Raw genomic sequence first — 15,240 nt, 5'->3', positions numbered from 1 at the left:
CTCATATTCAAAACAGATGGAACTATCTCACAGAATGATGTAAAGCAACAAACAGCTCAAGTTGTGCTAATGTCAGTTGACCTTATTTACATTTCTTGCCTTTCCTGGTGTCCTAGCGTTGGCTTAGAAGTTCTTTCATTGGATTAAGAAATAGTACCAATAATATCTTCACATACTTTCACTTTTGTCAACAAGAACATGAAAACAAGATTGTCCTAGAACAATCTAGGTAGACTTCAAGTAGTTTATCAACTTATCTATGAAACACTAAGAATGCTTTTAGAGGTATAACTGACAGTTGAAATCCACAAACCTTACATTTAATTTATCCTCCCACAAAAATTATCACCAGTGCATCTTACAGTTATCAAGTGATAAATCTGAGTTTCACCTCCTTTCACTTTCTTTTCCCACCTTGATTGAGGTCTACTGAGGTCTGCTGTTCCTACTAATAGGATAAATTATATTGTCCTACGAAGATCACAATGTAGAAGGATGTAAGCTTGGGTTCTGAAAGACAATAATGGCAGAGTATAAGCTCTAGAAGGTCTTACCATGCTGGAAAAGTTTAGGATTATGGCTGTCTGATTACCACCAACTTGAATTTAGAGAGGTTTTTTAAACTGAAAGATGGCCACCAGGTAATGAATTTTTTTGACCATACCAACAGATGAAACTACATATTGAGATACAGGAGGCATTGATGGAACAATAACAGTGACCCAAAGAATCTCAGTCAGAGTTAAGGTACCTCAGAGGACATCTGTTCCAACCCACTCCTAAACAAGAACCCCTTCTACCTGCTGGGAAAGACCTGTGTGAAAACCTCCAGGGAAGGAAAACTCACCACTTTCTGATAGCTTTAACAGTTAAGAAAAATTTCCCATCATTCAGCCTACAAAATAGGCCTCAGTTAAGGGGGCAGCTTCACCAGGCTCCAGGTTAATTCCTCTTCTGTCATAGACCTCTAAAGACTTCAAGACATCAACAATGTTTCTCCCTCACCCCCACTCTAAGTTTTCTCCTCTCCAGGATAAACATCTCTAATTTCTCATCAGCTGATTCTGACAGCTAAGCCATAAGAATCCTTATTAAGGAAATAGACTAAAAAAAAACCAAAAACAAAAACAAAAAAGGAAAAAAGAGGCAGCTAGGTGGGGCAGTGCATAGAGCACTGGCCATGAAGTCAGGACGACCTGAGTCCAAATTCCGCCTCAGACCAAATACCTGACACTTACTAGCTGTGTGACCCTGGGCAAGTCACTTAACCCCAATTGCCTAAAAAAAAAAAAAAAAAAAAAAAAGGAATCCAATCCTCTCACCAACCTGGTTGCTCTTCTCTCTTGCTCTTCAGTTTATCAAAGTCCTTCTCTAAAGGTGGAGGCCAGAACAGAAAACTTCAGACATAGCCCACTAGGGTAAAATATAGGAGCATTTTGATTTAGGCACTATGTCTTAATACAGTTTAATTATCACAGTCTCATTTTTCCTTTTTTGGTTGTCATATCACCCTATAGATTCATATTGAGCTTGAAGTCCCATTAAAACTGCCAGAATTTTTCCAGAACTGTTGTCTGGTCACACCCCTCCCCATCTGTACTTGTGAATTTTAATTTTTTGAACTGTCTAGTTTTCATGGCCTCATCTTGAGACTTTGTCAATTGCTTAGCTAAAATCTAGGTATTCTAGTAGAATGGTATTGGGATGCTTTTTGTGACTAATTGGCTCATAAAGAGATCAAAACTACTTTAACTGGAAAATAAAACATGCACTGAGAAGAATTAAAAGTAAAAAGTGTAAGTAGCATTTATATCATGCTTAAGATTTTACCCAGTATAGCTTAATCATCTAAATAACTCCTATAAGTCCACAGTCATGCCCATCACAAACTCAATTTAACCCAAAATTATGATTCTGGTAAAACATTAAAACAGCCTAGTGGGGAGTTTGGCTGATACTAGTAACAGGTCTGGATTTCATAAGTCACAAATTGACCAAGAAGAGGATTGAGAAAGTCATAACAGCTACTCTTTTGATGTGTTCGCTTTTTCCATGTTACTGATCTTTCATGATCACCACAAAGATCTATCTATATGCAGTACTTTGACTCCCCTTACAATTTTCCTTTACATTTGAAATGTCAGTCATTCTACCATTCATATCTATAAGTACAGAGCCATACTTTCAGTACTTCGGGTTCTTCTTAGTTCCATCTCATTATTCAAGCTGGGGAGTTGAAAGATGCAGTGCTCCCCAAGGGGTCTGATCCAGGACAAAGTTTGATAACTGTCCCCCTGGCCTGGGCTCTGAATCTGAGAAACCAACCTGTAGACTTGCCCCATTTGGAGTTTCAGTAGACTACTGTCAGACTCTTATCGTGGCTGGAAAGTTCTGCTGGATCAGAGGAACAGAACTGCAGACCCCATTTTGGTCTGGAATTCCTGCTATGGCTATTCCACTGTAGACTTCAGATAAGACTAGAATCTGAGACTGAGAGCCTACTCTGTTCCTGGGGCTAGAACTACTCAGCTTGCTTTTTTAACTTTCTCCTTTGCTTAGCCCACAGCCTAAAGTCAGTAACCACTATTCACCCTGGAATGCCATGCCCAGAAGTAGGTCTCTTTAGTCCTCCAAGATTTGCAGTCTAGAAGTGGGTAGTGGGTGACAGAGCTGTCAGGTGGGACTTGTTCCTGTACCATGTACACATTTAAGCCCCTCTTTGCTAAAGCTGGGACCTCTTCTTGATCTTGTCCACAGCTTGAATGCTCTGTGTAGCACGTTCCTGGCCAGACCCCAGTCCCCACCATCTGTAGATCTCTGTACGATCTCTCTATGCTGGCCTGGAATGGAAAAATGACTTGTGATTTTTTTCCCTCATATTTCCTGAAGTCTGATATGTTTTCTAGAGCTGTGTAGGGATGTTCAGCAAAAGGAAGGCTCATTGTACTTCTTCCTGGCACTCCACCATCTTGGCTCTGCCTTCCCTACATGTAATATTTGATTGAAATTCATCTTTTGCATTTAAAAATTCAAATATAGAATTTTTTAAAATGACAAATAGATTTTTATATAGGAAAGATCTGTGAGAATTCACAAGAGAACTCCTCCCATGGCAACCCATGGATGGCTAAGTAAGTTAGACTTATAAAGTTGCTTCAAGGAATATGTGTTAAATAACTTGCCAAGTGTCAACACAAATAAGTATGTCATGTGGAAAGGCAAAGATGGGATTTTAACATAGGTTTTCCTGATGCCAATCCCAGCACTCTATCTACTTCTATAACAAATAGAGGAATAATGTGTCTGTCTCAAGTAATGTTGACAGAAGGATAATATCAGAATATCAGTCACTGTAGTAATTAATCCCTTGAAGATACAGAGAAACAAGTCTTTTCTTTCTAAATGTAGCTTCAACTAGCCAGAATCATTTAAAAACACAAAGATTTTAGTTCTTGTCCCACCTCCATCATTAACCACTGAGACTCTCTTGACAGTTATTAAATGTGCATTTAATTACTAGTCATTTGCAGTTAAGTGAGAAGTAGTCTAATAGCAACAGATCACATCTAAAGGTACCAGAGTTCCCAAAACCCAAGTTTTTGAAGCTTACTAAGTAATATAAGCTAAGAAGGTAGAAGATACCCTCTTAGTCAGCAAAGTATGTGTAATTTTCACCTGAGCCTGTAGGTTCAAGGGCCTAACATACAGTCTGGGATACTGGGTACCAAACATTTACAAACTTAATAATGTGAAACTGAATTTGCATACTGGGAACTAAAATTGAAATGATGTTAAAAGTTTTGCCAAGATAACATTGTGGATGAAAGCAGAAGGTTATAAATGCAGGAATTATCAATCTACCCATCATTCCATAGGGAATTTAAACTGTATCTGGAGTTAAAAGTCAATACTACTACAACATCCTATACTTACTCACACAATACACACTTACTAAGCACCGACTTACTATGGGATAGGCCCAGAGTCAAGCACTGGCGAAGAGAAAGTGGAGAGAAGACAAAATCCCTATCCATATAGAGCTTATAGCCAAGGTTACCTGACATGAAAATTATATAATTTATGCTTGTATGTGAGTGGATTGTACTTCTACAAATGATGTCACTGAAGAAAGTAGTAGTCTCAGTCACTGATGCTGTAATGAATAGTGAAGCAGGTTTGTAATTGCCATTCCCCTTGGAAACTCTCCACTGAAGTCTTTTTTTTTCCTTCTTAGCACATATATACATGTTTAAATGCTTTTAATTTTGAATAGTCAAGCATCTTTCTGAAAACAAAACAAACCCAAGTTTTGGGTATCCAATATGTAGATTAATGCATGCAGATCATAGAATTTTAGAGTTGAAGAGAAATGATGAACTATGAGCACAGAATGAAGCATTTTTGTTCAATTTCTTTATTTTTCTTGCCTTTTTTTCCCAACATGGCTAATGTGGAAATGTTTTCCATGACTTCATAGGTATAATGGGTATTATATTTCTTGCCTTTTCGATGGGTGGGGGCCAAGGAAGAGAGGAGAGAATTTAGAACTGAAAATGAAAAAAAAAAAAAAGAATCATTTAGTTCAATGCCTTTATTTTATGGATGAGCAAGGCCCAGAGGTCAAGAGATTAAATGACTTGGCCAATCACACAGGTAGTGATTAGAAGAATTAGGATGTTCTAGGTTGGGTCTGATTCAGGATTAGAATGAAATGAAACATTCCTAAACCATCTAGCATTGAAGAAAATGAAGCACATGGAAAGGATATCCAGCAAGGATAAAGCATTGGTTTAGTTGAATATGGCTACCCCGTCTCTGAATTTGCCTCTACATGATGGCATTCCTGGTCAGAAACACATTTCAAGTCTGAGGAGACCCTGATTCCTGTTATGCTGGGCTTTTGTACTTATGTGACTAGGAAGCATCAATGGTTCAAGCCTTAATGCCCAGAACTAAGCAGTCTTCAGACTGCTTCATTGCCTCTTAGAGAAAAACTAAACTAGTCTACGTGGCAGGGATGTTAGCAGATGTTCCTTCCACACGGAATTAAAACAGGAATCTCCTCAGTCTCAGGACAGTGATACAACTGCATCATGAAGACAGAAGAATTCACAGCATAAAATAGCAATCTGAAAATATGTAGTAAAACAGTGTAATAGAAGGGTAAAGTTCTTTGAAGGTTTTGGTAAATTTTACTTTAGTAAACTTTAGAGTAGAAATCTTTTTTCTTAATAAAAAAAAATCCTGTGTCTTGAAGAACTACTTCACATTCTCAGAAGTATCAAGAACACTTATACTTGATAAGAAAGTCTTCTGAACTCAACTATAGAATTCCTACCGAACTTGGAGTCTGTTTACAGAAAATGTCTCATCCTTCCATTTTAAAAAAAAAAAGGTACTGCCAATTTGTATCCCTTCCTTTATCACTGGCATGGTTTTCAAGTTCATCTATGCAATGTTTCTTTGGCCTGAGGGCCAATTCCCCACAGCCAATGGGGGGAAATTGTATTATCTCAAGTAATGAGGGCTCTTTTCCCTACCACCAGAGTCCTATGTAGTCTGGAGTAAGAAACATTTATATTATGTATTTCTTTTCCACCACTCCAAACAGTAAAGTTAGAACAAAATGAATATCTTAAGCTTCTCTTCAGCAGCTTCAAAAGGAGAATGTTACAAAAGAGCCATCTGTGTGTGGAGAAGGCAGGACACTCAATCTTACCACTTTTCTTCTGCCTCTACTCACTGTCTTCCTGAGTCAATGAATATCCCCCAGTGCCTAGATCCCCCCAGGCCTCCAGGCTGGAGACAAGTTCTGATTTGTCCCTGCCCTCTATGATTCTGCAGAACAGATGGATGGAAAGGAAGAAGTGGTGAGCTTCAAATCAGACCATTTCATAGTCTTCAATCACAGAGATAGAAGGCTGAGGCCTAGGGCAAGATTAGCAGCACTTCTAAAAAATTATTTTAAAAAATGTTTCCCATGGCCTCTATTTAGCTGAATTAAGAATCAGCTGGTACACATGTGCACACATGCACATGTACAAATTATATTATTATAGCACAAAAAAAAGCCCAAATGATAGTGTGTTGGAAAGAACACTTGGTTTGGAAAACCTGGGTTCATATCTAGGTTTGCTATGACTTGCAATGTGACCTTGTGTTTATTCACATCCAATTGTTGCTTTTGCCTTTCTTTTTATCCTAGCACTTAGTGTCATGCCTGGCACAATGCTAGTTGACATTTTTCCCCCTTTTTTTTAGGCAATTGGGGTTAAGTGACTTGCCCAGGGTCACACAGCTAGTAAGTGCCAAATGTTTGGTCTGAGGCCGGATTTGACCTCAGGTCCTCCTGACTTCAGGGCTGGTGCTCTATCCACTGCACCACCTAGCTTCGCCCTTCTTTTTCAATCTTAAACCAATCAGTTGTTCCATGTTCAGTTCTAACTGTAAAGATAGTAAACTGATCAGTATACTACTGTGGTGTCATATATTTAAACAGTCCATAAACATTTATTGCATACAGTTCTCATTCTCCAGGAGCTCAAAATCTAATGGGAAAGACCACTTGCAACTATATATGGACAAAACCCACAGAACATCAACTGGAAATAATCAAGCAACAAAAGGCACGTAGGACTTTCACATCATTTTATTCATGTTTCTTATTTGAGACATTTCACTAGACTCTCTGAGTCAGTTTCAGTAATTGTTGTCCAGTGGAATAAATATTAGACTTGGAGTCAACACAGACCTGAATTCAAATCCTGCCTTAGCTGCTTACTACTATGAGTCACTTAACCTGTCTGAGCTTCAGTTTCCTCATATGGAAAATGGCGTTGATGATAATAACTCCCAGATTTGTGTGGATCAAAGGAAATAAAATATGTAAAGAGTTTTGCAAATGTTAATGTTATTTAACTTATATAAATGCTAGCTAGTATTACAATAATTTTACAAAGTTATCCACATCGTTTTGGGACTGCTTTTATTAAGAGAAAGGTCTTCTTTACACAGTCTTCTATACTAAGAATTTTGGGACACAATGTATAATTTCCACCCACTGGTCCTGGTTCTGCCCTCAGCAAGTTACAAAGAATGGCTAATCTTCTTTCAATTATTTGAAGATAGTGATCAAGACCCTCTTAATCTCTTTTACAAGCTAAATAGGATTAGCACCATCCCCACCTTTAACTAGTTTGTCAAGGAACACTAAACCAGATGTGCTCAGATCAGGGCAGAGTACACAAGTATAAGACACAATTGGTTCTCCTCATTGGGAGTACTAAAACTGTAACAGAGCCTTAGGCAGCTGACTCATGGAAAATCCACTAAAGCCCCTCCTTTGTTTTCAAAGTACGGATAATCTAGCCACTTCTCCTTTATCTTGAATTTATGCAACTGATTGTAATACTCAACATTTATATAGCTACCATTTATATAGTTCTTAGTATGTGCAAAGCACTTTATAATTAACTCCTTAGGTCCTCAGGACAACCTCCCCAGAGGTAGGTGTAATTATAATTCCCATTTTACAGATGAGGAAACTGAGGCACAAAAAGAGTTTAAGTAACTTACCCAGGATCACATAGCTAGTAAGTATCTGAGGCTGGATTTGAACTCAGGTCCTGATTCCCAGGACCAGTGCTCTATTCACCTAGCTACCTATTAAATGTCATCTTTCTTCCACTGGCTTGAGTATGTTAAGATCACTGGAGATTCCAATTCTATTATTTGATAACCATTCTTTCAAGGCAGCTAGGTGGTACTGTGGATAGAATGCTGGGCCTGGAGTCAGGAGCACCCAAGTTCAAATCCAGTCTCAGATACTTTCTAGATGTGTGACCCTGGGCAACTCACTTAACTCTGTTTGTTTCAGTTTTCTCATCTGTAAAATGAGCTGGAGAAAGACATAGCAAAGCACTCCAGTATCTTTATCAAGAAAACCCCAAATTGGGGTTACAAAGAGTTGGACAAGACTGAAAAATAAGATCTTTTCCAGTTCCACATCATCCTCAAACTTGATAAGCATGACATCTATGCCTTTCCAGGTAAGTCAATGATAAAGATGTTAATCAATACAGAAAGAATAAAGGAAGGTGTTTGTCGTTCCCATTAAACAGCATACCCACCCACCCAGTTTTTGGAGTTCTGTTTTTCAAAAATTTCAAGTGGTATCATTACAAAAGGCCATTTGCTCATTTGTAACTAATGATAAAAGCGGCTATCTCATTCTCATCATAGTAACAATGAGAATCAAATGAGATGCTAAGCCTTATATATAAAGTAAAAGGGATATAGAGGAATTCACACCGGAATAAGGTCTGATTAACACAGCAAAAATGTCTTGCATTGACATTTGAAAATGACTATATAATCAATCTTAATACAGAGGTTTTGTTTCAACTCACAGGACTCTAGTATTAAACTTTCTTTTTCCGGCCTGTATAAGGCTTGGTCTTCTCAGTGAAAACTCATTTTGACGTGATATAATTTACAGAATTATAGAATTTAGAGCTAAAATGAGAGGAACTGGGTTTTACAGAAATAGGACTGTCCAAAACGATGAACACGTTTCATTCAATGTTACTATTTTTATCCACCAGGCAGACTTGTAATCGAACCTAGTTCCACTCCTATCTTTCCTGTGTACGCTGTGTAAGAGGCTAGGAATGCACGTCTAACAGGTGTTGACTACCCAACTTTCACATACTAGTGCCTACACAGAAACCCTATGCTAGATGATCCAAAACGGCAGCTACGCCTTGGGGCTCGTTTTCAGTAGGGAATTATTTCCATCATTTGATAAGCAAGTGGGAGTGGACTACCTGGCCATGTACATGTAGTCGGCGGGGTGAGTGACACCAGAAACGATTTTTAGGAGAAAGCAGAAGAAAAACAGGCAGAAGGGAAGGAAAGAGTAGTCGGTGTGCTAAAAGAAGCACGCGAGTCCACGGCAAACGCAGAGTGGAGGCTGACTTCATTGCTGTCCTAAAAGTGAGATGCAGAACCAAATGACTGGGCAACTTTAGCACGAACACATCGGCCCGGGACTTTCCAAAAGTCACAGAAAAAAGCAATTGAGGGAGTAGTGTGGAGCGAGGAAGCCGACGGAGGGAGGGAAGAGAAGGAAGCACACCGGGAAAGGGTCTGGAGCAGAGGACGGCTCCTTCACTTCAGCCCCCCCTGGTTTCTCTCCGCTGGCTGGGGGATGGAAGGGGACAGGCTCAAGCACTTACTCAGACTGAGCGTCAGCGGCAGCACGCGATGGACTCAGGCTCCTAACGGTAGCAGCGCAGCGGCGGTTCCGAGCGAGCAGGACTCTCACTTGGCCCAGATTAGTCGCGGCGCGGGCCGGAATGGGGCGGGGAAGGGTGTACACTGGGACCCCTAGGGGAGGAGTCTTCCTGCCCCAGACTTGGCAAGCGACTATCTGGGACTGGGCGGAGCTGTACTCTCGGGGCTGAAGGGGAGGGCAGGGTTTGGGAGGGGACGGAGTAGGAATCCGGGAGGAGAGGGGGACCGAGGACTACAGGAAACGAAAGGGGGGGCGGGGGCGGCACGTGGACGGTGTGCCAGGGGCAAGCTAACTCCCTGTGGAGCGGAGGGCACGAGCTTGCACCGGAGGGCGGGGGGCGAACAGACATCAAGGGAGCCCTCTGGAGAACTGGCGGCTTTCTTAGGGTGCTTGGATTTAATGACCCGGGGAAAACCCTGCACGTTAGTTTAGAGTAGAACTAGATCTCTGTCCACCTCCTGCAAACGCTGTCCCTGCCTCCAGAATTTTTTTTTTAAGGAAAGTTCCTTTTCTCCTCTAAAGATTGTGATCTGGATCCTGCCTAATTCAGGGAATTCATTGCAAAAAGAAAAAAAATACAATTTAGACTTAGAATTGGAAGCTCCTTGAAAGATTGTTCCTACTCGCAGAGCCTTCGCTAGCACAAAGTAGGCGCTTAATAAATGCTTGCTTTAAAGATTATGACTGGTAGATATTCTTTATGCCCCGCAGGGAGATTTTCTGTTGCACTTATCTCTAGTTCAGGAGAGAAGGCCAAGCACTGGGGGTAACGTGTCTAACGGGCTGGGGGAGGGAGTCGTAAGGGACAAAGGGAAACAGCGGATTTGGGGGTCATTAGGTCTAGGAACCAGGACTACAACCTGGTCAATAGGATTATCCCTTTCTTCATCACCGTTCCCGCTGGTCCTGTCATCAGCGATCCGACAAGATAGCATTGTCTTAAATAAAGGGGATCCTTTAGCATTGGGAACCCCTGCTGGCCCCGCCTCCCCTACTGTTGGCTATTTAATTTTCGCTCTTGTAACTGACAACTCTGGTTCAAAGGCGCTCCCGATAACGCTATTACGTTTCCAGTTTCCATTGGGCGGCAGGACGCAGGTTCACCAATCAGAGCATTCAGTATGTCTTTGCTAAGAGACTTTGCTATACTGCCTACCTTTGGCCAGATGTCGTGGACTTTGCATTGGCAGTCGAACCTTAGCTAAGAAGTCTCGATTGTCTGGCTCCTTTTCGGGGCGGAGGCATTGCTAGGATGGAGCAGCTTTCGTACCTCTGACTTGTATTACGACTTGGCTTAGTCAATCCACTAGGGAAGGATGAGATTCAGTTCTTTAAATTCAGTTCTGAATAAATGGCCTATGCCCTATTACACCTCCACGATCAGTATACACTCTCTTTGCCTCTTCCAGAACCAGGAAGGAGCTCACTCAGCTTTAGCTCAGGTACCCACAGTCAGAATAAAGGTCTGACTCCTCAAGCTCTCCTAACCCTGACCAACCCCGCCCCCCCCATTTGCTTTCCCTAAGGGTCATAGTTTTTGTTTTCTGGCATATTAGACATTTTAGCCTTTGAAGCATTTTTCTATAATCCTAGCAGTGCAAGGAGATGACTGTTTGGTGTTTTGTTTTTTTAAATTAAAAAATTGCAGGTAAAAAGCTAATCGTGTTTGTGACCCAGTGAAGAAGTAGCTTGATCTGTCTCAAACTGGTACTTATCACAATATTTATGAAACACTGACATGCATGGCTCCAAACTAGCATTTCTGTTCAGGATTCATTTGCAACCTGGGCTGAAAGAAGTGTAGCCATTCAAACAAAAAGCATTCAATTATACATCTATATAGCAAGCTAAGTGTTTCTGCAATGTATTGATCTAAATGCCAGGATTATTTGGGTCCAAGAGCAACCAACTCTTTTTTTTTTACTGTTTATAAGTGTTGTTAACTAGGTAACAACATAGCTTGCTTTGTATATAATGTTTGCATGTTGTGAACTCCTTGAGAGTAGAGACTGTCTTGCCTTTTTGTAGCTTAGCACAATGCCTAGAAAAAGGTAGGAACTTAAATTTTGATTGACTGATTGAGGAGCTGAAATTTATAATCCTTATCACATCATTTTACAGCAGTTTAAAATACATAAAAGTAGGGGTTATCAATCTACCTGAAAAACCAAATGTCTGTCTCATTTAGGTTCATTTAGAGAATGTAAACTCTTTGAGGGCGGTTACCAAAGGAATGTTTGCACCCAAACTGAGTGGTATTCTCTCAGTGGATCAGGTAAGAGGACGACAGAAGAGACACTGACTGACCTGCAGTTCTTGTGTGCATGGGGCAGCTTACTCCAGTCACTTATGTGGTAGCTTTCCATTTTAACCACTTGTTTTTATTAAGCTGTTAAGTGGCTAATTGTAGTCAGTGTCCTCTAAATTCAGCATCTTCTAAAGCTGGGCACTCTTTTTCATCAAGACTTTGCTCTTAATCTAAAATCTTAAACTGAACAGAGGTATTTGGGCTTGTTTACCCTTCTGATTTGTATTTACCAACACTGCACATAATTAGCTATGTAAGTATTAGCATGTCATGGACTCTCAAAGTTGGAAGGGATCTTCAGAGTCCAACTAATTTATATCTGTGATCTTAGTCATATGGGTATTAAGTTGTGACTCCACACATCCTTCAGAAGCCATCTATTCCAATATACACCTAAGTATGGTCAAGCATAACATTCACATTATATTAATCCAACCTTCATTTGAAAATCTCCTGAAGCAACCAATTCTACTTTTGGACAGTTCTGGCTTTTAGGAAGATTTTCCATATATCAAAAAGAATCTGGCTTTGTAATTTCTACCGTTATTACCTCTTCTATACAAGAACCCTTCAAAAAAAAAGTCAGTTATCATGTTTCCCTCACTTCATAGGATCATAACTTTTGAGCTAGAAGGGATGTCAGAGGTCACCTAATTAGCATAGAATTTCAGATTTCACAGACACCATAGTGGACATCTAGTCCAATCCTATAACTAAAAAAGAATAATCCTGAGTAAGACTTCCAACAAAGTCTTCCCAAGGCTGCCTGTTCCACTGTTAACTCTGAAGTAGTAGAAAGGTTTTTTTTCAATCAAGCTTGAATTTGCCTCTGCAACTTTCATGCATCACTCCAAATTCTGTCCTTTGGATACAGCATTCAAATATTTGAAAATGGCTATCATTCCTTCCCCTAAATCTAACCCTCTCATTTTATAGGTGAGGAAACTAAGGCCAAAAGAGGTGAGGATGCATGCCAAGAAAGGTGAATTGGCCAACTTTCTAGGTTCCATCTTAATCAGATTTTCATATTGCAACCTCATTACTTTATCTAAATTCCCAGATCCTTAAATACAGACTTTCAAATGGGTTCCTAAATAGTACCTCCTAAGATTAAAATTAAATTATTTTGAAAATGTGGTACACTGATTTTCTGAAAGTACTTATAACCTCCATTACTATAGACAACTGAGCTGGCTATTTGCCAAACATTTTTTATACGAAGTATCATTAATATTCTGTGTGAATAATTCTCACCTGTAAAGTTCTGAAGAATCTGGCATAGAGCAAATCATTACCATTTTAGAGTAAATAGTCATCCTTAAATATGCCAAATACAAATTCAGAAGCTCTCAGAAATATAGATCAAGGGGAGAATTAAGTCAATCAACATGGTATCAACAGTTTTAAAACAATGGTGTGCTAAACAGAATAGTCTCTGCATGATTGTTTATTTAAAATACTATGACTCTGGGGTAAAATACATATGTACTTTACATCATTTTAAGAGTTAATATAATGCTTAATTAAAACATGGAATTTTCCCAACACATTGCTTTTTTTTTCTTATAAGCACAATAGTAAATTTCCTCAGTAAATTAAAATAAAATGTGTTTAAAGCTTTTTTAAGTCTTGATGCTTACACAAATAAAATATTGATGAAGAATTAAGTTTTACTGCATCAAATAATCATATTGGTTCTCTGCAATGTTATCACAGATTTCTCCATGGCAAAATATGCCCAAATTTTGTTATTGCACAATTTATAAGTTCAGATTATGTGCACAGAACCTTCAGCTAACTATAGTGTTTGCACTGCAACTTGCTCAACACATTTAAAATTATGTAATACAATTTACAAAATCGTTAACAATATACTTTTAAGATAAAAGTATCCTGAGAATATTACAAAATTCATTTTACCAGCCCTTCAGTTCTTTGCCACTAATCTCCAAGATGATATCTGGTACATAAAAATGTTGTTTCATAGTTCCTGTTTCACAAAATAACTTTTAGCAAAACCACTATAGAATTTTCACATACGCAATCCATCGGCCTCCAGTCTCATTGGTAAAATTCAAGTATTTATCAAGCTTTCTATAATTCAAGATATAGCACAAAATAGTTACAGAAACAATGTTAGCACATTTAAAAAGTTAAAGGCTTTGTGTATTTTTTGATTTGTTCAGAATATTTAAATTGTAAAATTGTTTATTTTGGCAAAAAGAAAAATCCCCAAAGATGATTTTTTTTTCTGAAGGTAGAATAGTGTATTTTGAATGCAAAATGTTAGACAATCAAGCTCTACTATATTTAAACATGAATCTGAAGGCAAAGTAAAAATTTGCTGCAAAGATTTCAGCATCTTTGGGCTGAACAACATAAAGGCAACAAAGAAAAATGCAAATAAAATTATGTTCTTTTGATAGTCTCCTAAAATAAATATCCTCTTTTTTCAAATCCATACACATCAATATTTTATTCTTGTTATCTTCTAAAACTATTGTCTGTCAATATAATCTTTTAAATAATTTTTAATGTTTTGGAGTATTTGCAGTATTTGTATATATCTGATGGAGGGGCCAAAAGTTAAAAAAAAAATTAGTCAATTATATTGTTACTAAAAAAAATTGTCATTCTGGTAGCAGTAGTTTTTTTAATCATAGCAGAAAAGGTATTAAAAGATTTTCAATCTCTATTGAATACACAGATTGAACTCAAATGAGTTGTACAGGTAACAAAACCTGGGTACTAGAGAAGATAAACTGGATGTAGTGAGGCACCCATTTGTCATATCACTAAGGTCTTACTAACATCTTAATCAGAGGTGTTCACTTGTTTGATTCTTAGCCAAATCCTACTCTACTACCAATGAGAAAGAGGGAAAAGGAGGATTTAGGAACTGGAAGAGGAAATAAGGGATTGGTGGTGATGTTTATTAGATGTTTCAGCCTTTAGATAAAAAGGCTGATTTTCATTGAAAAACAAGGGATTCCCTGCACAGATGCCTATAGAAGGTTTGTTGTTTCTCCCCCCCCAAAAAAAACAAAAGAAAAAAATGCTTTTAACACCATGCCATATATATCATAAATATATATGCATATATATATTATTACAGTTGCTTATACAGACTACTTTAGGCAATATAATCAAATTCTGAATAACCTTGTTAATTTTTAAGGCATCAGTGCATCAAGGGTAAAGGTACATGAAATAAATATAAACATAAGAGAGCAAAAGCTTATTTTGTGACAACAACTACAAAGTAATTACTGTACATTATATCTGTTGGCCACTTTTATGAAATATGTTCATAAGAATTTATATTATTGAAAAGAACGCTAGAGCATGAATTTCACATCATTTTTCAACATTTCATTTAATGGACTAAATCGATCAGGTAAGATTCTCATCTTCACTGTTCCATCAGCTCCACAAGAGAAAATGTGATTGGCTGGCCCTGTCTCAATTTGCATTACTCCAGTTCCAATGTTTCTGAAAATGGATTGCCGAGCATGTTCATTGATAAAAGTGTGGAGAAGATTAAAGGTAGATAGGCTCCAAATCTGAAAAGTATCAGAACACAATTAGAAAGAAGAGTTAATTAGTCTAGGGAAACAAATGAATAAAATTTATTGGA

The 15,240-nt window shown here is 38.5% G+C and overlaps 2 protein-coding genes across 2 annotated transcripts in view; both read right to left on the bottom strand.

Moving 5' to 3' along the window:
* Positions 1–9,370, bottom strand: part of TNFAIP8 (TNF alpha induced protein 8) — a 131,630-nt gene extending 122,260 nt beyond the window's left edge. Inside the window, exon 1 of the mRNA XM_027875143.1 lies at positions 9,237–9,370. Coding sequence (XP_027730944.1) covers position 9,237 — 1 coding nt within the window. The 5' untranslated portion in view covers positions 9,238–9,370. The remainder of the gene's footprint in view (positions 1–9,236) is intronic.
* A 5,145-nt stretch (positions 9,371–14,515) lies between these two features.
* The window catches only part of DMXL1 (Dmx like 1), a 122,694-nt gene continuing 121,969 nt past the window's right edge, over positions 14,516–15,240 (bottom strand). Inside the window, exon 36 of the mRNA XM_027874639.1 lies at positions 14,516–15,166. Within this exon, the coding sequence (XP_027730440.1) occupies positions 14,942–15,166 (225 nt within the window). The 3' untranslated portion in view covers positions 14,516–14,941. The remainder of the gene's footprint in view (positions 15,167–15,240) is intronic.

Source organism: Vombatus ursinus, unplaced genomic scaffold (genome assembly GCF_900497805.2).
Source record: "Vombatus ursinus unplaced genomic scaffold, bare-nosed wombat genome assembly UNPS02014807.1, whole genome shotgun sequence".
In the NCBI taxonomy this organism is placed as follows: Eukaryota; Metazoa; Chordata; class Mammalia; order Diprotodontia; family Vombatidae; genus Vombatus; species Vombatus ursinus.
Note: the sequence above shows the minus strand (reverse complement) of the source record. Positions and strands in the feature narration are given on the sequence as shown.